We start from the raw sequence: 27,799 nt of genomic DNA on the forward strand, positions 1-27,799 counted from the left end.
GAGATCTGATCCTCGTCAGCAGAGTTCCTTTAGAGCCCATTCCTTTCGCTCTGACTACTCTTCTTTCCAATCCAGGCCTCAACGTTATCCTCAGCCAAGGGGTGGACAACAGCAGGATTTCCAGGTCAGGCAGGGGTCCCGTTTCCCTTCAGGGGAGGTAGGGGCCGCCCCTTCCGTAGATCCCGTTAGTTCTCCCTTACCTATCCCTGACTCCATAATTGGAGGTCTTTGCTGACCAATGGGATATTTCAGTTTCAGACCCTTGGATTAGGCGTACAATTAGATTTGGTTTAACTCTTGAGTTCTCTTCTGTTCCCCCTAGTTTGTTTGTCAGGTGCCCGGTTTCCCATGTCAGAACCAAGAGGGTTCTGCTGGAAGAGGCTATTCAACATCTTTTGGAGATTAGGGCTGTTCAATGTGTTCCCTGGGAGGAAGTCTGCCAGGGCTTTTATTCTCGTTTATTTCTAGTTCCCAAGGCTTCAGGAGGCTGGAGGGCCATATTGGATCTTAAATCCTTGAACAGATATATAGTCTATCGTTGGTTCAAGATGGAATCCCTCCAGACTATTCTCCTTTCTATTCGTCCAGGTGATTTTTTGTCCTCCATCAACTTGACGGAGGCATATCTTCATGTGCCCATATTTCCTGAACGTCGGAAATATCTCCATTTTTGTTATGGAGGCATTATCAGTATAGAGCCCTTCTCTTTGGCCTCTCTTCGGCTCCCAGAGTTTTTACGAAGATCATGGCTTCCTTATCGGGCTATATGAAATCATTTCCTGTTAGAGTTTTATTTTATTTAGATGATATTCTTATTTTGTCTAGTTCAGAGGCCTGGGGTAACAGGGATGTTCAGGTCACCCTTCAAACCCTGCAGTCCCATGGTTTTTTGGTTAATTGTTCCAAGAGCAACTTAGTTCCTTCCACTTGCATCCAGCATTTGGGGACTGTTATTGATACTGTCAGGTTGCAGGTTTCCCTTACGCAAGAACATCAGGACAGTATAGTTGAATTGGCTGGTCAGGTTAGAGCTTTGCGTTCTTTTTCCTTCCTGGGTCTTTCCTGCTTGTTGGGGAAGATGGTCTCTGCTTTTGGGATCACACCCTGGTCTTGGTTTCACAGCCGGGAGCTTCAGTGATTTTTGCTTCCATTTCAATGGTCTCGCAGGAGTATGTCAGTGACCAGAGTTCCCTTGACCCCAGCAGTTCTTCAGTCCTTGGCCTGGTGGACCTCTCTGACTCTTGCTCGGGGGTGCCTGTTCAGAGATCCTCAGCAAGTGAGCATCACCACAGACGCGAGCCTCTTCGGATGGGGGTCTCACCTGGGGTCTCATCTGGCTCAGGGGCAGTGGTTGGTCCAGGAGAGAGGACTTCACATCAACATCTTGGAACTCAGAGCTATCTTCCAGGCCCTTCGCAAGTTCGCTCCTCTCCTTTGGGGTCTGGATGTCTTGATCAGGACAGACAACGTAGCTGCCAAGGCCCACATCAACCGGCAAGGAGGAACCCACTCCAAGGCCCTCATGAGGGAAGCTTCCCATCTCTTCAGGTGGGCAGAGAGTCACTTGGCATCCATACACGCCTCTCACATCTCAGGGTCATCAAATGTACAGGCGGACGCCCTCAGTTGCTCAGTGGTGGACCAGACGGAGTGGAGCCTCGATCCGCTTCTGTTCCAGGACATTGTGACTCGCTTCGGTCTTCCAGCAGTGGACTTCTTTGCGTACAAATCCAACCACCAGCTCCCGAGGTTTTACACGAGGTTTCCTGTCCAGGGGGCCGAGGCTGTGGATGCCTTGATCAGCCCGTGGCCTTGTGGTCTTCTCTATGCTTTCCCACCTCTTCCCCTCATCTCCAGGGTCATCAGGAAGAAGCTGTTGCAGGAACAAGCTGAGCTCGTCCTTCTGGCACCCTTCTGGCCCAGACAACCGTGGTTTGTGGATCTGGTGGCTCTCTCCGTCGCACCTCATTGGCAGATTCCAGATGACAAGATCTCTCTGTGGCAAGGCCGCCTAGCTCATCCAGACCCTCAGTGGCTCTGGCTGACCGCCTGGAGGTTGAGCGGTTCCTCCTGTCCACAGCCAGGGTCCCTTCGGAAATAATCTCTACGATCCAGGCTTCTCGTCGCGAGTTGACCAACCGTATTTACAATGCCACCTGGATGGCCTTCTCTGCCTGGTGTCTTCCTACTGCTGCTTCCATCCTTGACATTCTAGGCTTTCTTCAGGATGGTTTCAAGTCGGGACTTTCTCCCAATACTCTCAGGAGACAAATCTCTGCCATCTCTTCTATCCTCACCTGCGGTACCTCGGAGTCTGTGTTGACTCATCCTCTTATCCGTTCATTCCTCAGAGGCGCTTCCAATCTATGTCCTCCGGCCATTCATCGGTTTCCGACCTGGGATCTGAACAAGGTTCTATTGGCTCTTACTGGTCCTCCCTTTGAGCCTCTCCGGGAAGTCTCTCTGAAGTTTTTGTTGTTTAAAGTGGTCTTTGTCGTAGCGATTACCTCAGCTCGGAGGATCTCGGAGTTGGCCGCTCTCTCAGTTCATCAGGATCTCTGCATCATTCATGCTGATCGAGTGGTTTTACGATTAGATCCAGCCTTCATTCTGAAGATCAATACAGCCTTCCATCGTTCTAAAGAGATCATTCTACCCAACTTCTGTCCTTCCCCCCGCCATCGCCTGGAAAAGGTGTGGCACAAGCTTGATGTTCGTTGGGCTCTCAAGGTTTATGTTTCCAGGACTTCTTCCTTTCGTCGTTCTGAGGCCCTTTTTGTGTCTTTCCAACCCCAGTCCATGGGATTGAAGGTTTCTTCCACTACCTTGGGTCGTTGGCTCAGGGCCTCCATTTCCTTAGCTTACGAAGCTCAATCTTTGCCGGTGCCTCGTGGCATTACTGCCCACTCTACCAGGAGCGCAGCTACTTCAGCTGCCTGGTCTACCCAAGCTTCTCTCGAGGAGGTCTGCCGCGCTGCTACATGGACTTCTCCGTCTCCGTTTGTCCAGCATTACCGGTTGGATGTTTATGCATCGGTGGAGGCTTCCTTTGGACGACGAGTGCTGCAGAGGGTATCTTCCCAGGACCAGGAGCGGTGCCGGCCTTCTCTCTCCCAATAGGTACATGGGCTTTGGTATATCCCTCATATGACCGGCGTTTCCTCCGTGACTGAGAATGGGCGTTGGTCTTACCTGATATGCCATTTCTAGTTCACTAGGAAACGCCAGTCACCCCCTCCCGGTTGGTCCGGCACCTCTCGTGGTTGGGGGACGGGGGTGGGTCCTGGGGATTTTTTACTTCTCTTTTATCTTTACAGACACGACAGTCTACCGTACGTCCTAGTCTCATACTGGATACAGGAAGAGGCGGGACTTCTTTAGTTGGTAGACTCGGTCCTAGGATTACTGGATAAGTCACATCCCTCATGTGACCGGCGTTTCCTAGTGAACTAGAAATGGCGTATCAGGTAAGACCAACGCCCATTCTCATACTCCAGATCTTTAATTGTGTCATGTAATTTCTTGTAGAATTCCCTCCGGTTTCCATTAGGAGCGTATATGGATACTAGTATTGTCTTTGTTTCTGTTTGTATTTCCGTTATTAGAATGCGTCCTTCCGTATCTGTGTATACTTGTTTGGCTTTCAAGTGATTTTTAACGTATGTTGCCACTCCTCTCTTCTTGCTATCTCCTAAAGATGTATATAGTCTTCCTAATTTTTGGTTCTCCAAGAGTTTTTGTTGCTGTCTTTTAATATGTACTTCTTGTAATGTTACAATGTCATAGTCCAGTTTTTGCAATTTTGTGAATATATGTTTCCTTTTCCTTGGTGAGTTGAGTCCGTTTATATTAATTGATATGATTTTCAGTTCTCTTTCCATCTCTATTGGATTTTTCTGTTCATTATTTTCAACTTTGTTGTGTTTCTAGTGACTCTTTGGGTCTTTTCCCTCGTTCCCTCTCTCTCCGTTCTTTCTCTCTCCGCATTTCTTTTGTCTTCCTGATCTTTTTCCTCTCTCTCCGTCTGCTGTATCTCTTGTCTCCTGGGTTCCATTTCTCCTCTCGTCTCCTGTTCCTACTCGCAGGCGAAATGTTGTTCAAAGAAGTCTTGAGCCTTTTCTATATTATTGATTCTGTATTTTCTTTCCTCCCAAGAGATGAGTAGACCTTCCGGTAATAACCAGTAGAATTTTATTTTGAATTTATTCAGCTGGTTAGTTAGGAAGTTATAATTTCTTCTTTGGTCTCTTGTTCTCCTTGGTATTTGTTTGAGGGTTAGGATTTCTCTTCCTTTATACAAAGTTGTCTCCTCTCTCATTTTTCTGTAGATTTCTTCCTTTATCGATTTCTTCGTAAATCTTATATGAATTTCTTTCGGTAATTTATTCCTTCTTGCGTAATTCGTATACACCCTATATATTTCGTCAATTCCAGTTCGCAGTTCATCCTTGTCCATCTGGGTTGCCTTCGCCAATATCTCAATCATTGTTTCGCCTAGGTCTTCCTCCTTTTGTTGTTCTACATTCTGAAATCGTAAATAGAATGATGCCTTCTCCATCTCAAGATACGTTAATGCGTCTTCGGTTTCCTTGTTAAATGCCCCTTGATCTTGTTCCATTCTTTCCATTCTGTTAGTCGTGTGTTCTATTTTTTCTTCCACCCTATTAATCCTCTGCTCATTTTCCGCTATGTTTTGATGGATTTCTTCTATCTTCTCATCCATATTTTTGATGTTATCCTTTATTTTGCTTACATCTGACCTCAGTTCTTTGCGGTTTTTTCTTGTTTCCTCATGGTTATGTGCCATCGTTTCCTGCATTCTATTCATACCTTCCTGGATCATTGCTAGTGCGGATTGAATGTTCTGTATGTTGAGGGCGGGGCCCATCTTTTCCTTTTCTGTAGTTTCAGTTACTTTTTGTTGGGCTGGCGAGGCCATAAGTATCATTTGGCTCGATGGGGTTTTCTTACTTGTTTTGGTTGTTGTTGCTGTGCCTGTAGTTGCCATTAGTATTTCTTTTTTTATAATTTCCCAGAATTTCATATACTAATCAATATTTATAATTCTGATTCTTGTCTGTGCACCCAGATTTATTTATCACTATTCAATATTCTTCTAATATTTCACGATATTTGTGAGACAACAGTGATGGGAACTAGAGGAGAAGGTTTGAGGGAAAAAGTACACTAATCTAGCAATCCATCAACCGGTTGTTCTTAAAATTAAATATTTAAATACCTGCTATAACTCTTATCCTATTAATCAAAAATCAATTTCTGTTGAATTCTAATTTATCTAATACAGTAAGGATATATAATTTATATAAATATACTTAATATACTATACACTAAGTCTTTGACTCAGTGTAAAAATTGGCTTATAGGTTAATAGTTCACTTAGTGTTAATAAACTTATTCTATGCAATCATATATAAAGGTAAGTCTCAAGAACACACACACACACACACACACACACACACACACACACACACACATATATATATCTTAGTTCCAATAACTATCAATTGCTATTGATTTCTAATTTATCTGACATACACATATAAATATATTTAATTGTAAATCTTTGCTCCTAAATGTATGAAGGTAGACTGATGCAACAATAATTCAATAATCAATAGATAGTTCAGTAACTAATTCAATAATCCAATAAATATCAATTGCTATTAGTTTCTAATTTCTCTAGCATACATATATAGGTATACTTTACGCAAATATAGTAAATATGCTATAATCTAAACCTTTGTTTCTAAGTATATAAAGTAAGTATAAGTATATAAAAATAGGCTGACGAGGCAATAATTGACTTAATCAATACCAAATTATACTATGCAATCGTATGTAAAAATGAATTTCCAAAACAACGTCTATATACATATATAAATATTACTTCTTGGTCACTATTGATAATTAATGAGTAGTTTTAATAGCAAGTCTTTGATTCTTCTTTGGAAGTACTTCCCACACTCGTTACTTTCTCCTTCTTCTTACTCCTTATATTGAGTGTCCAGCTATAGTCCAACTCGACTTGTTTTCAATTGTCCGTGATTTCAATATCTTAATATATCTAAGTATTGTCCAGTTATTTCCTAATCCTCAGTTCAAGTCCTCCCAAACTGGAAACAGTAGAAAAAACAGTGTTATAGATCCAGTGTATTCCACGTTCGTTCGTACTTTTCCTTCCCTTTTATATATATCCAATAAACACCAAATGTGCACCAAGAATGTCAAACGTCTGCTTCTCTAAGTAATTTAAGCCAATTATCCAGTTATCTTATTCTCCAATAATCCAATTGTCTCAGTCTTGTTAACGAAGCTTTGTCCGAGCTATCCAGTAAACATAAGAGTATTATAAGTCCCAAGCTCGCTACGTTCTCTCTGCTGTAAATCAATATGGCTTCTCCGTCTTTTCTTCTTTGGATATCCGGGGATCTAGTAATCCTCCCGTCAAGTCTTTTTTACTTCCTGAAACTTTAACTTCTTTCGGATTCTTATTTATAAAGTTCTAAATATCGCCCTCACGCTCCGTCGACTTGCTTCCCTCTGGATTTCCTCGGGTTTCACTGGCTACCAAATTACGCGATGTCACTTTCAATATGGATTCCTCCCTCCACTCACTCGCCAGTCGCCGCTTCTCTTCTTTCTTTGACTCAGGGGTTCCTTCCTCCCGCTTTCTTTCGACAATTAGAAGATGTAAAAGTACCTTTTCTTGCTTTCTATTTCCACCGATGCTTCTTGTTCGATCTTCGCTTCCCTCTATACACCTGTCACCATTTCTGGCCAGCCTGGATGGCTGGTTCTTTCCCGGTCTGAGTTAAGGGAGTTTTCCTGAACCTTCGGGGGGATTGCTGTCCTCCCCGAGGTCCTCGGAGGTTTCCCTTTCCTCTATCAACCTCTACAAGGTAGATAGCGCCTAAATCGGCGCTCGAATCGGGAATATTAGAGGCTTTGGGAAATTTTTTTATCCATTTAAAACAAACCCTATCACTCCACACATTTAACTGGAGTGGGTGAGGTGGGGGATGATTTTCATGGGGGCAGAAGAGGGACTTGGAACCGAAGGCTCCACTCTCGAGACACCCATCTTCCTATCTATAGCTGTAGGTGTTGAAAGCCTGGCTTTCTCGCAGCAAGGCCCGATAGAGACGCAGCACTTCAGACCTCCTGGATGCTGCCATCTTGTAAACACCAGGCTTCCTGGCAATCCCCCTATACCTTTTTTTTAAAATTTGATTTATATGCAGCCCTTCTCAGGAGACTCAGGGCGGCTTACAATGCGCTAAGCAATAGCCTTCATACTTTTGTATATTTATACCAAGTCAGCTTATTGCCCCCACAAACTGGAAAGTGCAGAGGTCGGGACTTGGTTGACGAAGTGGGCACTGCCACCTGAAAACACTGTTGCTGCTATCTCCGCTGCCTGGAACCACCCGAAAATGCAATATTCTTTTTTTGCCTCCGCACATCCCGTTTTTGGAATCAGGGAGGAAAGTGTTTTTGGGTGGCAGCACAAGGGGTGTAAGGTAAAGCTCTACGAATTGCATCGGGCAATCAGGGAGGAAAAAGAGCACTGCCTCCATGCATCACATTTTTCAGTGTTTTCCTCCCCGATGCAATTTGCAGAGCCATGTGCCCTCATGAAAACGTGGTGGCGGTTTTCGGTCAGTTCCAGGCAACGGGGATTGCCAAAAACAAGCATCACATTTTTGGTCTCCATATGCTGGGAGATGGGCGGTGCAAGCAGTTAGGGTGCTGCTTGAAACTGGCCGAAAACCACCGCCGCTGTGTTTTCATGAGGGTGCATGGCTCTGCGAATTGCATCGGGGAATTGGAGGAAAACGCCGGAAAATGCGATGCATGGAGGCGATGCTCTTTTTCCTCCCCGATTCCCCGATGCAATTCGCAGAGCCCTCCTTCTCCGCAGGCTCATTTTCTCTTTCCTCCTGGCCAGATCCATCTCCTGGGCCAGGAGCAGAAGCCGACCACCCTCTGCCTGTGTTGTCTGGAGAAGGGGCAGGCCGGCAGCGAGCCACCTTGTCTTGCGCCTCTCGCGCAGAAGCACCCGCTTCACCAAATGAGTCCCAATCTCCGCGCTTCCCAGGCCACTTGCAGAATCAGGCTCCGACCAAGGCAGCAAAGGTGCAGGGGTTGCCGGGAGGCCCGGCACTGTGTTTTCGAGATGGCACCGTCCAGAAGGACTGAAGTGCTGCATCGCTATCGGGCCTTGCTGTAAGAAAGCCAGGCTTTCAACGTCTACGGCTATAGGTAGGAAGACCGGGGTGTCTCAAGAGTGGAATCTTCAGTGCCAAATCCCTTTTGTGTCCCCATGAAAATCATTCCCCACTCCACGCTACCCACTCCAGTTAAATGTGCATAGAGTGATAGGGTTTGTTTTAAATGGATAAAAAGATCTGTGCTGCTCGTTATCAAAATCTGAGTGGAAATGAGGATCCCCGCCGCCTGGAACCGCTGGAAAATGTGAGGGGCGGAGGCCAACAACCTCCAAAAGGTGGGGACCAGCGAGTGGGTGGGGCTACCTTCGGTGTATATGACCCAGATTTTCACCCTCTTTTTTGGGGGGGAGGGAAGGTGCGTCTTATGCTCCGAAAAATATAGTAGTGTAGATTTTTTTAAAAAATACTAATGAATACAATACATGAAATCAGCAAATTATCAACATTTCCATTTTAGATAAAATACGAGGTTGTTTTCTGTTGTAGCTTTTCATTCTTGTTATCTTAATTATAAATTAAATACCTTTTTTTGAAATATATTCTGGTAAACATTAAACTATTAACAGTTATAGTACATACTAGTTCCTGCTAAATATTTACTTGTTTACCTTTTTCTAATAGTTAAACGAAGACAGCTTACAAGTATATGGAAAGATGGTTAGATCACGGTCAAGATCACCACGATGGAAACGAAGGTAAATGGTCATGTTTTTCTATTGCTCATACAGGTTATCCTTAATTTACTAGAAGACAGCAGCACTAAATGATTATCTGAGAAATATTATTCTTAATTATTGGAATTATACACTGCTCAAAAAAATAAAGGGAACACAAGCAGAAGACATCCGAGATCTGAATGAATGAAATAGCCTTATTAAATACTTTGTTCGTTACATACAGTAGTTTTGTGTTCCCTTTAGTTGTTTGAGCAGTGTATAAACTACTGTATGTAAAGAACAAAGTATTTAATAAGGCTATTTCATTCATTCAGATGTCTTCTGCTTGTGTTCCCTTTATTTTTTTGAGCGGTATATTTGGAAGTGAATGTATTCAGGATTTTAGAGTGAGAGATCCTCTTATCTGTAAGAGAATATATACAGCTATATTCTCTACTAAGCTGTCATAACATTGTTTACATTTTAGAATGTAGCTGTTGACGGAACACCAGCTGCAGCACTTAAAATTTGCTGCACTTCATAAGAATAATTTCCAGAAGTAGTTAGTCTGTATGGGAATTATCTACATGAGGAACCTGTTCCAGTTTTGCTTCATTTTCCCTCAATTTAACAAACAAATTTTAAAAATTTCAACATGCGAAATGTAATAAGTTCCTATAGGTAACTTAGAACAATATTGTATGCTACTTTGTCAGACTCCCACACCTACTGACATAATGTATATTGCAATAATTGAATTGAATTCGGTACTTATGTGTTTTCATGTAGATCTTTATCACCAGTCTTCAGAGCACAGGAATACAATAGACAAAGGCACATTGATTATGACTCTGAATATAAGATTTTCCAAAAAGACTCAAAGAAACTTATAACTTGGAGAATGGAAGAGGCAAAACATGGGCAAACCAATCCCAGATATATACCACATGAAACTAACTATCATCGACTTCATGAATCCAGATCATATTCCCCTTCTCTGAAAAGAAACCCTTCAGAAGACATTGATAATCATAAATCTTTTAGAACATATTCACCTGAAAGAAATGAATGTATCAGAAGAAACCAATTTAGTTCCAGATATTTAGAAATGTCTCACAAAGAATACCATCAGTCATTTTATCCATCTAAAGTACATGTAAGAGAAATGCATGAAGGTACTCGAGCTGTTGGAAACACAAAAGAAATGAAGACATATCATAGGCCATTAAAGACTTTATGTAAGTTTGAAAGGAAGTGGCATGAAAATGACTTGAGGCACCACCAAGTACAAGAAGACAAATATGTTCAGTCATTTCGAAGATTTTCTAATGAATGTACGCCAAGGAGTTCTTCCAAGAAGAGGTAGAGAAATTGCCCAGTTTTAATTATTTTTTTTAGTGGTGTAAAGCCTCAAGTGAAAACTATTTTCCCTAATAGTTCCATATTTCTGGCCAGAAAATTGTTTTCTCTAACAATAAAAATATAGTTTAATTGTGGGCTACTGGTGTTAGAGGAATATTATTTCTTTTATATTAATCCTGTTGGTGACTAGCATATTCAAGATCATAATTTCCCCTCTTTTGGTGGCTTGAGGGATTACGGGGTGACACATTCTACCTAACAGCTGAGTTTACCAGATTCTGCATACATAAATTCTCATTTTCTTCCTTACTGCAAGTATAAACTACTTTATATCAACACAGGTATCCTGACCGTGATTACAGAGAATATGGGCCCAGCTCTAAAAAGGTGAATGAAATGGAGAGGTATGATAGAGAATCCGCAAGCAGTTCCAAATGGAAGCAAAATTATTCTTCTTCCAATCAGAAAAGGGAAGAACAAAGAAATCTTGAAGATCAATGGCATGCTGAAATTGAATACAGTAATAATTGTGAAGCTAAGGTTACATATGAGTATTCTCATAAACGTCATAGACATCCAGAGGGAGGAAAATACTCCTCTGATGAAAAAGCAGAGAAATATGTCAAGTTGGACAACGAGAAATACAGCTACTGTAAAGGAGTTTGGAATAGTAAATGTTCAGATCATTATAGCAGTGACAGGGCAAGCCGAATGGGACAGCCTCACACTGAAGTGGCAGTGAAATATAATTCAGGGAAAGGCCACAATTCATGTGTGAAATCCTTAGATCAAAATGAAAAAGAACGAATACAGAAAGATTTGGATTTTAGGGGAAGAATAAATTTTTCCAGCAACTACCAGCATGATACTGGTAGTTCAGATGTTCATGCTAGGAAAGAGAAACTCACTGTCAAAGTGGATATGAAGAAAACAATACATAAATACAGGTAATGTCTCTTAATTATATTTTATTTTAACCAATTATTAAAAGGAACATAATCATTTTGATAATTTAGGTTAGTACAGTGGTACTTCAGTACTCATTGTTAATTAGTTCCGGGAGGTACAATGAGACCAAAAACTATGAGTACCAAGCAGGTGTTTCCCATGAGGAATATTGGAGTGCATGGGTATCAAAGTCAAAGCCTGCAGGCCAGATCTGGCCCTCGATGTATTTAGATCTAGCCCGCAGGGCCGCCCTGGAAATGATGAGGGACTGGGTGCCACCCACCCCAAATTGGCCAGGTGCTTCCCCTGTGCATGCACACAGGAGGTGGTGGGCATGTGGGGGCTGTCTGTGCCCAGCAGCAGCTGAAGTTCATTGGCCCTTCGGCCGCTCATTGGCCAGCAGCCTTTGAGCTGGGCTGCATGGATCAAGGCTATGGCTGGTTCTGCACATCTTCCCTCTCTGGCCAAGTTGGGACTCTGTCTCTAAAAAGGCTGTGGGCGAGGCAGGGGAGCCAGGGAGGGTGGGCAGGATCTGCCGGGAGAGAAGCGCTTGGGCGGGCGGAGTGCCACAGGGGCCTTGCTCAGTGCCACCTTGCAGGATGCAGCCAGCCAAGCAGGCCGGACTGGGCAGCAGTGACAGAGCTGGAAGGTGGCGGGGAAGTTGTTCTTGGGAGGAATGGATCGGCCCCGCCGGGCTCCGGGAAGCCTCACAGATTTCTCTCCTAGGTTGCAACACGTCAGACTGGGAAGAAACAGCACCGGCTCTGGGTTTGGCTGCCAGCATTTCAGGGGAGTGAGGAGCAGTGGCAGCACCAAGTTGAAAGGGGGAAGGGCAGGAGCGAAGCGAATCTCCTCAGGAGAGGTGTCAAATATCCACATTTTGCCTGCATCCGCTGAGTTTTTAATGCAGATACAGATGCAGTTTTGAACTCTCAACTTCCCCTTCCCATAGTCTCAGAGGACATCCGGCTTTCCTTATCCTCTAAGTCACTCCCCAATCTTTTTCCAACCCAGCACACCAAGGGTGGCGGTCCTTCTGCCTGGCAGCTGCTTGCCAAGAAGTCAGTGGAAGGGCAGGCAATGGGCACTATCCCCCCCAAGACCCCTTTCTGCCTCTGCCTTTGTCAACTGTTTGTTGGGCTGATACCCAGGGGCTCTCCCCCCAGCCTGATCTTCTGCTTATTTGGAGGTTGTAGGAGTGGGTGTTGTTGGAGAAGGCTCAGCCCTTTTCTCCCCTAACAGTAGACAGCAACATCTGGAGAAAGTGAGGTTTTGTCTGCCCTGTGAGCAAATATAAAAAATGAGCCCTGTCCAGACCCAGGTAGGCCGAAACCTCCCTGTTCGGGTTGAGGTGGAGACATTCCTTGTTTCATAATATCAGGGAAATATCAAAACGGAGCAGGAACACCAATCCCTGAGACACCCACATGCTGTCCTCTGTTACCATGCCTGGTCAGTCAGGCAATGTCATTCAGATGATCACCCAGTGCCCAGAGGTTGTGATGGTCCGGATGGAGAGGAAGCAGTTCCCTATCATTTGGAAGGCTAGAAACAGGACGGGGTCAGGTTACTTGCAAGATCCACTCTCTTTGAGGGTACCTGCCTGTCTCTCCAAGCCATATAGGGGAGATGCCTCCAGGTCCTCTCCTTCCAATATTGTCATCCGCTGAGATCATGCTCCCCCTTTCTCCATAGCACTCCTGCCACTGTGAAAATGGTTCCACCATGGGATTCAGCAGCCCCCGCCCTCCCCCCATTGCTGAGTTCTGGGCCCTTTACCTTTACTTGCATTTTGGTTTCTTTTGTAAGTACGAGTAACCGAATAAGTATCATAGGTGCTTCATCACTGGAGGTTTTTAAGAAAAGACTGGACAGCCACCTCTCTGAAATGGTATTGACAGATTTCTGGAGAGGAGGAGAGGGTGGCAGGGTACTGTGTGAGGGAAGGCTGCCCCAACAAGCTAGCATCCTTACCACACACGATTGGAAACGGGGATTCCCTTTCAAGAAGGGCCAGCCTCCCTTGTGGAGGACTGGGTAGCACTACTCTCCTGCCACCTCTTTCTCTCCAGAGATCTGTCAAGGCAGAAGTTGGATTCAGGAAACTGCTTCTTGCAAACTTTCTCCTCCATGCTTCCACACGTAGCAGCATTGTCCTCTGCCTCCTGCTTTGCTGGGAGGGGGCACAAGACAGGGAAAAGCCAACGATGTCTGGGAATGGAAGAAGAACGTCTCCTTTGTATGCTGTGCACATGCATGCACACACACGCACACCCCATTCCAAGCTTGGAGACACTTATCCACATCTGAGCTTACAAACTGCCAATCATGCCTGGGCTTGAGGAGAAGGCCCTCTCCTTCCTCTGTGGATAAAAGTCCACAAACTTGGAATGCGGTGTATGTGTGCATGCACGCACTGTCAGCAGTTTGGGGAGGCGAGCTTGTTCCCACCTTGACTTAGCTTAGCAACAAATTGTCCCCACCTTGACTTAGCTGGTGTGACTTGTTCCATGCTGACCCAACCATGCCCAGTGAATGGTGTTGAGGCGGCCATGCTCACCCAACCATGCCCACCTAGTCGCTGCAAGCCAGCTACTGGCTCTTTGAGAGCAACCATAATGCTGATCCAGCCCTCAGTGAAATAGATTTTGACAACCCTGATGTAGTGAGTCACAAGACAGCTGCACCAACAAGTTCTAGTTTGTGCATTGAGTATCAAACAAATGATGGATACTGGGACAAAAGTTTTGTGTCAAAATGTGTAGAGTATCAAATTCGATGGGTTTCAAAACAGTTGAGTACCAAGGTACCACTGTACTGTTGAGTTCAGTGACCAGGATTCAGAGAATTGCAGTAGCGTCTTGCTCCATTGTCTCACCAGCTTCCTGAAAATCAGAATATCATGGGATATTTCTTCCCTTTATCTCCATGAATATCTCCAGTGCAAGGGCTGCAGTTAAAATGAGAAATCGGGAAAACAAAGCTGCTTTGCATAGTGCATCCTGAAATAAGTTCGTTTGAAAGTAATTTTAAATAATCATCTAAAAGAAGAAAAATGTCATATAATTATAATTTGCTTGAATTAACTTGACCTTTAATGGTTTTGTGAAACTGAATCATGTCTGTAATCAGTTTATATAACCAAAAATGGATGACAAATGTTTTCCTAGTTTGTATAATTTCAGAGACTGATTTGTGGTTGCTTCAAACATGTTTTAAACTTATATGTTTAGATGTGCCTTTATCAAGTAGCATTCCTCACTCAAATCTTGCATATTAGATGAAGAATGGGGAAGCCATAGCTCTTTAAATATATTGATCCTGAGGAGTGCTAGCTTACAGGATAAATGTGAAGAGATATTGAAAGTTTTTCAATCTCTATATGCTGCCTTTTCATTCTGTATTTTGGGGAGGAAGTCTCTCACAGCTACACCTTAGAAAAAAACTATCCCTCTATATTTTTTGTTTATGTATAACTATTTTTATCATATATAGTCTCTGGAGTTAGGCCAGCAGCTAACTCCAGAGTTATAAACTGCATGGGTATGAAATGCTGGCAGTTGAAGTGTTAGCCTATTGAAAGGATAAGATAATTATAGTGGTGCTTAAAACAAATCATATTTTAGGTCATATTTATGCAACAATTTTGAAAATTCAAAAGGGTACACAAATGTTTAAGCACTACTGTAAAATTTTGAACTTGCTCAGTGTATCATTCATTACATAAGGGAAAGATGACAAGAAAACTCAAAGACTGTAGATCCTGAAATTAAAGAGAACAGATTTTGAGAAGTTTAGATAATCTAGAAAAGAATGATGGTTTTAGGTTATAGCTCAGTGTCATTTGATTAGTCTTTCATCCATATTATAATTTTAGAACTCCACACAATTCTACCTCAATAATCTTAGACCAGTGTGCCAGGTTCCATTTCCATTAATAACTGGGAATAGTGGAATTTTAATTTGGCATTCCATTGAATTGTGGTTGTACTGGGCAGAGATTATGGACAGCCTACATACTTGTATACTAATTAACTTGCTCTCAGTAACCTAAATAATAATTGTTAGCTACTGTTAACTTTCTTTTTTTCTGATTTAAATATTACTTTTTGTTACGTAAATGATTTAGAGAATTTAATATATCCAATTCTTCATCAGTTGATGTATTTCATAATATAACATTTTGTTCTTCAGTATAAGATTGCAGTAGAGCCAGTGTCTAAAGAAGCTGCAATGATTTTCTGTATCTGTTCACAGGCTTTTGCTGCCCAAAAATGCTGCTGCAGAACAGCTGACCAAATTTAAATTACTGCCTGAAGCATGGTTTAAATAGCACCCTTTTCCCAGTCCTTTCTTTCATTTATTTCTCCATGATATCTGAGAAAAAGGTTTTTTTCTTCTCTTCTCGTCCTGTTGGTGCTAGAGCTAGCAATTGAGAAACCATTGAAGGCCAATTATCTGGAAGAGGAAGTTTATATAGCCATGTAATAATTTTCATGGATTTTTACCATACAGAAAGTACACTCTTCCTTAAATTGAGTTAAGATTTGGTACATCCTGGTTGTTTTCTTTGCAATAACACGTAAGTGGTTAGCAAACAACGTTCAGCATTTTGCTGATTTGAAAGTTCACTGTATTTCTTATGATGCATTATTTTCTAGATTTGCTATAACAGAAACTCAGATAATGAAATTTGAGCACTTTGTAAGTCTTATACTATGGTTTTGTGACTCTGAAGAAAATATAGGAAAATGCCAATGCAGTACAAGATAATAATGTGTCAGCTGCCACCTTCATTGTGCTTCACTGTTTGTTGACAGACTGCCATGAACTGTGGAGAGGGGGAGGGGAATGCTTAGGAAACAGAAAGTAGAAATTGTACTTCATGGAAAGGCTGCCTCAAAGTTATCAAGCTGGAAGAGTAAGGGAGCTGCATACCAACGTGCATTTGAACTGACAGTTATGAAAACATTTTGCACAAACTTGATTGGTTACACTAAAGTGGGCAATGAGAGACAGTAAAGGGAGGGGTGAGAAGAACTCGGATTTTGGAGTGCTATTCTTAGTTCTGGCTATGCAATGCTGCAATATGCTTGCTCTCTAATAAAATTACCTTTCTCAACAAATGGAGCCAAGGATCATTTCTATCTAGAAGCTCTTTTTATGTGGATTAGTCTTAATTTTCCTTTTTTAATCTCTCTTGCTATTTTATTCAAATACTTTAAATGTTATTTTAACAGAATATTTTTTAAACTTTCCTAAATTTATTCCAGGGGAGCTTCTGGTCATATCATGGAGAGGCAGACATCATGTGACCTAGTAGCTGTGGGTAAAAAACCTGAAAGTTTTCATCCTGTATTTGAACATATAAAATCTGTGACACAGAAGGTAGAACAAAACCCATCAAAAGAATTTGCTCAGGAAATCATCAGAATTATCCACCAAGTTAAAGGTGGTTACAGAAAGTTAAAAATATCCTGTTTTTTGTAGTATCATCACTAGTAATCAAAATATTTTGTATGTCATTAACCAAGGTAATCCAAGACATGTGAAAAGTTGTAGCTGTTGCATAAAGTAGTATGAGATTACTACCAAAAAATTCAAGAAAGACTATTTCACTTTTTAAATTAGAGGTAGTGGGATTTTTTTAAACAATTGAAGTTTAGCCATAATGGCTTTGTACATGCATATATAGATCAAGTTAATACTTTAAAAAATACTGTTGAGTACTAATGGGCACAGAAATGGCACACACACACACACACTTGAGAGAATTTTTAATTGAAGTGTATATCAATTTGATCTTTCTGCACTTTGATCTGGCTGTCTAAGTAGTAAAGTTTATATGGGCCCCTTCAGATGAAAGGATTATTGAGTAGATTTTGAAGGCTATATTGAAATAAAATACAAGTATGCTGTACGCTACCATTACAAATTTATTAAGGAATATATGGCTTTAAAAATTACAAGGGTTAAGATATGATCTTCAGGGTGGAGATTTCATTTGCTAATAATATTACTGCTTGTAGAATTAGCTTTTTTTCTTCATTGACTTCACAGCAAATTATTTTAAATCTTCTGACCTAACTTTAAATGAGCGCTTCTCAAAAATACAAGATATATCAGAGGCAAATGAAGTTAAAAGACATTTGGATCCAGAGATTCACAGGTAAGGTAAATGTATTCAACCCATAAAATTCATTTTAGTTGATTAAACAACAAATAATTTTGCAAACTTAAAATATATCCAGCATGTGGTATCTGTCTTTTCCACTAAAAACATTTCTTGGCTCATTTTCTGGCTCTTCCTAGTTATTTCTATAATCTAGTTATATCCTACTCTTTCTATTCATGTTTAGAATGGTCTAAATAAATGCATTCCTGCACAATGACCAACATGGACTCTGAGATTTTAAAAAAGTAGACCTGCAGCAGGTTGCATTATTTAAGTATATTTTGTGTAATGTAGTATCTGTTGTAGTTTTCTTTCCCCCATATAGCTTATTGATACTTATTTGCTTGGTCATTAGGAGGATTGATATGTCTCTGGCAGAACTTCAGAACAAACGAGCTAATTTGTGTGAGTCTGGACAGGTATGTATATTTATCTCCTAATGAAAAAACATTTTCAGCAACAGGATAAAGTGTCTTATTTTAATGATTCCATAATATGTTTATTTGTTCAGCATGTAACCCTATCTTACTGAAAAAATGAGGTAACTTTATTTTTTATTGAAAGCATTTTTTATTCCAATTGGCTCCTGAAATGGATGTATGTAATTCTGTTTTCAAACATGTGAGGTAGATTTGGCTGAGAATTTCAAGTTCACCAAATTTGATTTTAATAATTGAATGAGATTTTTTTACTGCAGTAACTCTAATGTATAATTTGTAATGGAATCCTGTTAGAGGCCCGGTTAGATGGTTGCATTGTTAATTTCAGTGTAATTATTATGATAATTCTTGTTTTAGTGTTTTTATGGTTTTAATTGTTGTAATATTGTTTGTTGCTCAGAGTTAATTGGATTGAGATGGGCGACTATAGAAATTGAATTAAAAAAAATCATTTCTGTGAAATGTAACACTTTTTGCTTTATTTTATTCTAATACTGGTCTTATACTAAATTTAGGTGAGAATAAAAATAAAAGTTTTAATTCATTAATCCATTTATTTTATTTTTAGAATGTTGTGAGAGTTCTAGAGGACCCAAATGATTTAAGACATGACATAGAGAGGCGAAGAAAACAGAGACTGGAGAATGAAGATGAAAATATATTTTACATTAATATCCCACAAAGGTAGATGTTCTCAAGAGAAATAATAGTTGGAGTTAAAATACTATAGCCACACTATTACATTCTAATGCTATTTTCATGATATATATCTTGAAGTTATGGTTTGAGTAACTTTATCTTTATTTTCTGTTTGCAGTTTTTAGTGAAGTATCATAATCCACATAAAAATTCATAGTGTTCCTTTGGTTTTTATCCTATTGCTAGAAGATACATTTAAATTAATTTTGATGTTAGTATCAGCTTTTTACTATTCTTTTCCTTCCCCTGATACCCTTACTATAATAAGTTATAGTAGCATGATATAGTTTGGACTATGGAAGACATATGAACTAGTTTGGTTGTAAAATATCTGATCTCCTATATTGGAAATTGAGGAAGAAAATGTATTAATGGCGTACAAAAATATGTACTCATGCTGTTCTTTCATATCTGATTTGAAATAGTTGTTTCCCACCTGCATAGACAGATGAATTTTTTTATTTTATTTTGGCGTCATGAATATACTTTGAGATAGTGGTCACAGAGTAGAACCCATCATGTTATTCCGATTTAGGCTTTTTCCAAAGACAGTGCCCATTTATTTTTGATATGCCTATGCCTCTGTGAAAAAAACACTTTCTGTGTCCCAGCTCTTCAAAACTAGTCCATTTTTCATTAGACATTTTTGCTTTCACCTTTCAGCAGGTACTTGGTTTTATTTAGACCTCAGCCATATAATAATGTGAATACAAGCAACCGAGATAGGATACTGTCTTAAATCCATCTAAACTTTTCCCCTTTATTTTACCAAAACAAAGATTTGTGCTAATTTGCAGTACACTTTAGTTGAGATGAAAACATTGTAAATTTCTATTTGCAGGTAATCCTTGACTTACGAATGGAATGGAGCCTGCCCGTTCCATTCGTAACCCGAGGATTCATGGGAGTGAATCTCATACCTTGAATGAGATCACTCCCTCCTTTCGCCCATGCATTCACTAACTGAATGCAACTAGAATGCACTTGTTAATTGCACATGAGGTATTTCAGGGTTGGGAAGGCCATGGGGAGCCTACCAGTGGAACAGGCCACCTGTTGCTTCCCCCCCCCCAACCTGCCGCGCTGGGTCACTTACCTTATGAAGATCTAGCAAGCAGTCTCCTTCTGACCTCATGCGTCCCTCCGATGCTCCGTTCGACCCCCCACGGGCCTCTCCCAGCCCGGTGCAGGTCAAAATGGAGCCTCTGGACGCCAGATCCGGCCTTCCCTGGGCCTCCCCCAGCCCGTTGCTGGCCGAAATGGAGCCTCCGGAGGCCGGGTCTAAGGCGAATAACTGCCATGGTACTGCAAGATTTATAGTTTCGGGCCTTGTTCGGAAATGCTAGAGGGCGTTGATCACATAACTTTGAACATTCGCTAAGGGAACGCTTGTAACCTGGGGATTACCTGTATTTATCACATTTATAGTTAACAAATTTTGGTTTCCCCCTTCTGAAACTTCTGTAGCTCCATTGTATCGTCTTTGGGGTGTGATGACCAAAACTGCACACAACAGCCCAGAGATAATAGCACTATTGGTTTATATAAGGGCATTACGCTATTGGCATCTCAACTTTCAATACTGCTTCTTATTATCCCTAAAATGCTGTTGGTCTGTTTTACAGCAGATGTTCACCATTACACCCAAGATCTATTTCTTCATTACAGGTAGTCCTGCATGACCACAATTGGGACCAAAATTTTGGTTGCTAAGTGATGCTATTGTAAAATGTGACCACTTTGCTTAGCAGTGGCAATCCAGGCAGTTGTCATTGATAAGTGAATGCTCCAGTCTTAGGTCAGGCAACTTCATGCTAGCTTCCCACAATCAGGTCAGTGGAGAAGCTGGCAGAAAGTTGCAGACCTCAGACCCTACTGGCTGGGGGAGAAAGCAACAGTGTGGTGGTGGGTATTGCAGAGAGTGCATGAAGGCATTGGAATTGTTTAGATTTGCAGCTCCAAAGTTAAGAGGTTCTCAAGTCTTTCCATCCTGAGATTGAAAATCCTCCATGGCTGAAAATTCTACTTGGATTTTGCCATGGGATGTTTTCAGCCCAGCCTCTAGAGTGGAAAGGACTTCCTCTTGTTTCCAGTGACTGGCTGAAAAAGTTCCATGCCAAAATCCAAGCAGGTATCTGTGTAGAAATCAAAGCGTACATGCAGAAATCTGTTGCACACATACAAGTTGTTGCCGCATGCCAAGAGGACTACCTCTCATCTCTGTGGGTTGGCTGACAAGGTCTGTGCCAAAATCCAAGCCTCAATGCAGAAATCCAAACCTCTGCTGCCTCCCTCTTGTTTCTGGAGGCTGGCCAAAAAAGGTCTGGGTCAAGAGAGTCCTCTTGATTCTAGGGACTGACTGAAAACATTCCATGCCAAAATCATGCTTGGATTTTCACATAGAGCTTTTTCAGCTAGCTACCAGAGACGAGAGAAAATTCCCAGAAGGCAGCAGTGGTTTGTGACTTCCCTGCTGGCTTCTCCATTGACTTTCTGAGGAAGCAGGAAAATTGCAAATGGAAATTACATGATTGCAGGGCACTTGGCAACTACAATCTAGTCATAAGGGAAAATAGATTGCCAGGTCCCAAGTTGCAATCATGCAACCACAGGAGTTAGCCATAACTTTAGGAACTGGACATAAGTCCTTTCACTGAGCAACATTGTAACTTTGAATGGTAGCTGAATGAATAGTGATAAGTCAAGGACTACTGTATTTTCCGGACTATAAAACACACCGGGCTATAAGACACACCTTAATTTTTGGGGAGGAAAACAAGAAAAAAAGAATTCTGCCTCTGCCTACCAGCATCAGGATCAGTGGCGTCCTCACTTCCATTCGGATTTTGATAACAAGTAGCACAGATCTTTTTATCCATTTAAAACACACCGTATCACTCTACGTGCATTTAACTGGAGTGGGTGGGGTGGGGAGAGGATGATTTTCATGGGGGCAGAAGAGGGACTTGGCACTGAAGGATCCACTCTCGAGACGCCCCCGTCTTCCTACCTATAGCCATAGGCGTTGAAAGCCTGGCTTTCTTGCAGCAAGGCCCGATAGAGACGCAGCACTTCAGTCCTCCTGGATGCTTCCATCTCATAAATATGGTGCCAGGCTTCCCGGCAAGCCCCCTGCGCCTTTGCTGCCTCGGTCAGAGCCTGATTCCGGAAGCAGCCCGGGGAAGCGCGGAGGTTGGGACTTGGTTGGCAAAGCGGGCGCTGCCTAAGGGGCAAGGCTGCCACCCAAAAACACTGTTGCCGTAATCTCCGCTGCCTACAGATCTCCTCTGCCTTTCCGATTCCAAAAACGGGGCGTGCGGAGGCAACAAAAGAGCATCACGGTTTTGGGCGCTGCGCAGGAGGTGTAAAGCAAGGCGGCTGGCTGCTCTGCCTGCCCCTTCCCCAGACGACTCAAGCGGAGGGCGGACAATTTCTGCTCCTGGCCTAGGAGGAAAGAGAAAGTGAGTGCGGAGGAGGAGGAGGGTGCGTGGCTCTGCGATGTGCATCGGGGAACCAGAGAGGAAAGCATTTTCAGGTGGCAGTGCCAGCCGCACGCCCTATTTTTGGATTCGTGGAGGGGATTGCAGTGCTGCCGCCCGAAATCCGCTTTCCTCCCCGATTCCAAAAACGGGGTGTGTGGAGGCCAAAAAAGTGCATTGCATTTCAGGTGACGGATCTGGCCAGGAGGAAAGAGAAAGTGAGTCTGAGGAGAAGGAGGTGGAAGGCACATGACTCTGCAATGTGCATCGGGGAACCAGGGAGGAAAGCGTTTTTGGGTTGCAGCAGCGGCCAGAACCAGCCACCGCCTGAAATGCAATGTACTTTTTTGGGAATGGATATTTTGCAGTATCCTTCCCCTGCCACACCCACCAAGCCACACCCACAGAACTGGTAGTAAAAAAATTTGAACTCCACCACTGGCCCAAACTGTTGAATTCATATCCATTTAACTTATCTATTTATGAGGCCATAGAAAAAGATTGCTGGTGGCTGCTTCCCTATTTCAGTTCCTTTCCAAATTGGAAGATCATCCAAAACTATTTCTTGTTTATTTTGACATTTTGGCAGGAGTTTTGGCGTTTATGTTATATTTGAATAACTATAGTGTATCTTTGAATCACTAACATCTCAGATTGTATTTATGGAATGTTTGGTTCAGACTTGATCATGAACAGTTTTGGTCTAAATGGATTTGTCTGAATTGGTCTAAAATGATTGGATTAATTTCAAATAGATAAAGATGTACTATGATGTCTCAGTATGCAATAATAATTTAATAGATATAGAATAATTATAAAATACTAATCTTCTAAAACAGATTATTTTAGAGTGTTACATTGAACTCTGTAAACTGAAATTTCAGAAGAGAATAAATATTAGGGTAGTTCTTTGCGCAAATACTTAACGGTGCTTGATAATCTGCACATAGTAATGTACTTATTCTCAACATATAAAATATTGCACAAGCAAGAATACTTTATGATTAGCATGTTTGTTAGACATATCAGATGACTGTTGAATTTATCAGTTTTCATAAATTATGTTTGATTTAAATTGTATATTACTGGGCCAATTTAAATGAATTTATTTAAATTGATAAACACTGAAATATTTTGTTGTTTAGGCATGCACAAAATAATAGCTTTGTAAAACTTCGGAGTACTCAAGCATACAAATACCAGAAATCACCAAGATTCCCAAGTCAGCCTTTCAGAAAATTTATTAAGAAACCATACATGGTAAGTTATTAGGAATATTGTACAATGTTGTGTACAATGCTTTCACAATTCCATTTATTTTGACAGAGTTTTCATTGTGATGTTTTTGTTGTGGCTTTGTTTGCTATTATACACTGCCGAGATTCCTATAATCTTGGGGCAGATTATAAATACAATTAAATATTTTTTCTTGTTTATCATTTAATGACGGCTTATCTTTATTTAAAGCAAGATGCAAAGACTCTTTTTTCAGCTTTAGAGATTTTGGAAAAAATTGCAGGTGTTTAAGATACCTTATAATGACAAGGAATAATGGATAGAAACTGACCAAGGAGAGATTCAACCTAGAAATGAGGAGGAACTTTCTGATAGTGAGAACAATTAACTAATGGAACAGCTTGCCTTCAGAAGTTGTGGGAGTTTCATTACTTGAGGCTTTCAAGAAAAGATTGGACTGCCACTTGTCAGAAATGGTGTAGGGCCTCCTGCTTGAGCGGGGGGTTGGACTAGATGACCTATAAGGTCCCTTCCAATTCTGTTAATCTGTTAAATTACATGCACATTATATCATAAGCCGAGAAAGAGTATTGAGTGTTTTTTCCTTTTTTTTTTTCTAGAATAATGTGTGAACAGCTGAAAAATAGGTAAAAAAATATGTACTTGACAAGATTTTATACAGAAAATACAGATTTAGGTTCATTGCATATCTTCTGCAAAAAAACAAAATAAAAAACACTTCAAATTGTGTGTCACTTTTTGAAATAATTCACACCCTAAGTAGAGTTGTTAGAGTAAATTGGGTTAGACTATAGATTTTATTTTTAATTTCAAACTGAACTTAATAAGGCAGAAAAGCATAATATCATTTGTAGCTGAAGAATCTGTAGACATATACTGTGTGCACAATTATTAGGCAGGTTGTATTTTGGAGGATTAATTTTATTATTGAATAACTATAGTGCGCTTGGTAAATCCAAAATATTAATAAACCTCAAACCTGAATATTTTAAGAAAATAAAAGTTTTTGGCTTTCTTGGGAGAATATGTGTGCACAATTATTGGGCAATTATTAGTGTGCAGAATTATGCAACTAAATGAAAAATGAAAATTTGCCCATCTCATTTATTTGCATCTGTTAAAGTGAATAATACACAAATAATTCAATATATAAGAATAAACATTTCTGACATTTAAAAAAAAATTCAGTGACCAATATAGCCACTCTTCTTTTCAATAACAGTCATAAGCCTACCAGACTATGGAGTCTGTCAGTTTATTGATCTGTTGACAATCAACAGATCGTCTATTCAGAGAGGTGCATTCTTTTCCTTCACCATGAATCTCCCGTTTAAAAAGGGCCCACAAGTTCTCAATAGAATTTAAGTCAGGTGAGGAAGGGGGCCATGTCATTATCCTTTCATCTTTAATTTTATTGGCTAACCATGCAGTGGAGTACTTTAATGCATATGATGGGGCATTGTCCTACATAAAAATCGTGGTCTTCTTGAAAGACGCTGACTTTTTCCTGTACCACTGCTTGAACAAAGTGTCTTCTAAAAACTGGCAGTAGGTTTGGGAGTTGATTTTGAGTACATCTTCAACCCAAAAACGTCCAATTAGCTCATATTTTAATAATACCAGCCCATACCAGTACCCCACCTTCACCTTGCTGGCATCTGAGCTGAAGTGGAGCTCGGTGCCTATTACTGATCCAGCCATGGGTCCATCCATCTGGTCCGTCAAGAGTCACATCATCTCATCAGTCCATAAAACCTTTGAAAAATCTCTCTTCAGATATTTCTTGGCCCAGTCTTCCTGTTATGTGTAGTGGTTGGGTTTCAGCCTTACTTACCTGGGCCATATCTCTGAGCAGTGAACATTTTGTATTTCTGGGCACTCCAGGTAGGTTGCAGTTCTGGAATATGCCAGCGCTGGAAGATAATGGATTCCTGGTAGCTTCACATTTGATTCGTCTCAAATCTTTGGCAGTTAATGTGCGTCTTTTTTTCTCAACACCTATCTTGCGACCTTGTTGAAATTCTACTCCTGGATGCTCTGTGTTTTATCCAGGACAGTGGCTTTGACACTCATTAGGCCATGTGTGCCCTCTTTCAGCTGGCGTACAGTCTCTAGGTGTTGGACTTGGAATGGAAATGCCATAAATTGTGAAGAGCTTCCAACTCTTCACATCAGCAGCTTCCATGTCCTTCTTTAACCAGCTCACTATACTGGCAGGGTATATGATGATTGGCAGGGTATAAATGTTAATAGCATTGAGCTGACTCTTCAGGACCTGTATTGTCCTTCGGTAGTATTTGGATGTTGCTGTTTTACTTGCCTCTTCCTCATGGCTCCCATGTGACTGAGAAACTGTGATGAAATGTACACCTGGAGAATTAATTAATCAGAATTTTGGCAACACAGAGCTTTCTGTGAGATAAGCCCAAATTAAGAGATTGCACAGATAGATGGAGGAGGGGGGAGAGGGGTTCAGGGTAGCCATATCCTAGAACCATGATGGCGAATCTATGGCATGCAGACCCCTCTCTGTGGGCACACACGCCGTCACCACCTGCTGTCTTTCGGTTTTCGTCTCATGCATGCGCGCCGGCCAGCTGATCTTTGCATGAAGACCAGCTGGCCGGCATGCATGCACATGCTTGAACCCGGAAGAGAGCAACTGACCAGTGCGCATGCGTGCCAGACCAGCTGGCCATCACACATGTGCACGATGGAACCCAGAAGTGTAGCTGGCCGCCGCGTACATGCATACCAGCTAGCTGCTCTCTTCGGGTTCCAGCACTCCGGTGTGTGCGTGTGCATGCGCTCCAGTTCCAGCACTTGGTGCCAAAAAGGGGTTTTTTTTCCAAAAAGTTTTTTATTTTTCTCATAAGCATATTTGAGTGTACAATCTTTTATCCATCATTTTCCATTCATCTTATCTTTTAACTTTCATTTTTAGTTGTTTGGGGCTGCTCTTTTACCATTTACCCTCCTTTATTTTACCACAACCTTTTCTCTTCTCCTCCCCTTCTCTTCCTCCATCTCTTCCTACTTTCTTCGTTCTTTGTCTCCTTCTCTTTCCTACTTCCCCTTCCCTTTCCCCACTCCTCTCTTCTTCCTCCCTTTCTAACCCTCTCTCCTACTCCTCTTTCCCCTTCCTTTTCTTCCTCTCCTTTTCCCTCTCTTCTATCTTCCTCTCCTTTCCTCTCTTCTTCCTTCCTCTACTCCTTTCCCTTTCTCTTGTTGTTTCCCTTTTCAATTCAATCTAGAATGGTATTTGAACAGCCCCGATTATCTATTTGCATCCATCTTCATTTCAGTTTCTTATTTGTTTAGTAATTACATCTGTTTCATCATTTGTGTACACTTTTATAATAATCTCACTTTTTTCCTCCCCCCCTTCCCCCTTTTCCCTTTTCCTAGTCTGGGTTTCTATTTTTCGAATTATTTTTTTCTCTTTTTCATTTTTTTATCTCCATACCTTTATTCATATTTCTTTTCTAACCAATCATAAATTTTTCCCCATGTCTTGAAATACATCGACTCCTCTTTATCTTTTATTCTCAGTGTTAGTTTGTTCATTTCTGCACATTCTAAAATTTTCTTTATAATTTCTCCTTCCAACGGGATTTTATCTGCTTTCCAATTCTGTGCAAATACAATTCTGGCCACTGTTATTATATAAATAATCAAATATGTATCTTCTTTACCATATTTCTCTGGTAATATCCCCAATAGAAATATCTCTGGTCTTAACTCTATATGTTGCTGCAGCATTCCCTCTAACCATGTCTGTATTTTAACCCAATAGTACTTTGCTTCTTTGCACGACCACCACATATGATAATATGATCCCGGCAAATGGTGACATTTCCAACATTTGTCTGATTTATCTTTAAACATCTTAGCTAATCTTTCTGGTGGCATATGCCATCTATAAAACAGCTTATACAGGTTTTCTTTATAAGCTGTTGCCATTGTTAATTTACAATTTCTTCCCCATAGCTGTTGCCATTTCTCCGGTGCCGAAAAGATTAACCACCACTGCCCTAGAATCTCTCAGTGATATATATGGTATATGCAGCATTTGGTGACCCCTTGTATGAGCTGTCTTGAGTTGAATCCCAATGTTGTTTTCTATAGTTAAATTGAGTTCTTGAGGAAGGTCCTTAGTATCCTGTTGCCTTTGCATAGTGCGAGGCATTCACAGATTTGTATGTGTGTGGGCAATGAGTTGCAAGTTTTCCAGTAGTCAATTCAGGTTGTATCAGATTGGACTGATTGGTCTTGACCAGGAATGTCCAACCCATTACCACTGGTTGCATGTGGCCCTGGACACAAGATCATAAACTTTCAGCATATGATTTTATATTATAAAACTGTATTACATATTTTATATGTGGCCCAAGACAATTCCTTTTCACTGAATGGCGCCCAGACAAGCCAAAAGATTGGACACCCATGGTCTAGACCTTGACTCTTGGACAACTGCTCTATCTTGAGCAATTGGTGTTTTGAGCTTCTGGTGTTGTTTCCAATGCCTTTC

The 27,799-nt window shown here is 41.2% G+C and overlaps 1 protein-coding gene across 18 annotated transcripts in view; it reads left to right on the forward strand.

Annotated features, from left to right (window-relative positions):
• The window catches only part of BCLAF3 (BCLAF1 and THRAP3 family member 3), a 57,648-nt gene that overhangs the window by 12,951 nt on the left and 16,898 nt on the right, over positions 1-27,799 (forward strand). For 12 of the 18 annotated variants that reach the window (XR_015734504.1, XR_015734505.1, XR_009621178.2 and 9 more), the window contains 8 exons: positions 8,874-8,947; positions 9,698-10,270; positions 10,612-11,217; positions 16,492-16,670; positions 17,279-17,387; positions 17,749-17,812; positions 18,402-18,517; positions 23,157-23,271. Coding sequence is in view for 15 of the 18 variants with exons in the window: in XM_034434055.3 (XP_034289946.1) it covers positions 8,874-8,947; positions 9,698-10,270; positions 10,612-11,217; positions 16,492-16,670; positions 17,279-17,387; positions 17,749-17,812; positions 18,402-18,517; positions 23,157-23,271 (1,836 nt within the window). In the remaining 3 variants the exon portion in view is untranslated. Of the gene's footprint in view, positions 1-8,873; positions 8,948-9,697; positions 10,271-10,611; positions 11,218-16,491; positions 16,671-17,278; positions 17,388-17,748; positions 17,813-18,401; positions 18,518-23,156; positions 23,272-23,867; positions 24,895-27,799 lie in introns of those variants that run through there. The other 6 variants (XM_087895241.1, XM_087895244.1, XM_087895239.1 and 3 more) reach the window with 2 other exon arrangements.

Source organism: Pantherophis guttatus, chromosome 5 (assembly GCF_059756535.1).
Source record: "Pantherophis guttatus breed Tessera chromosome 5, ASM5975653v1, whole genome shotgun sequence".
NCBI classification, from domain to species: domain Eukaryota; kingdom Metazoa; phylum Chordata; class Lepidosauria; order Squamata; family Colubridae; genus Pantherophis; species Pantherophis guttatus.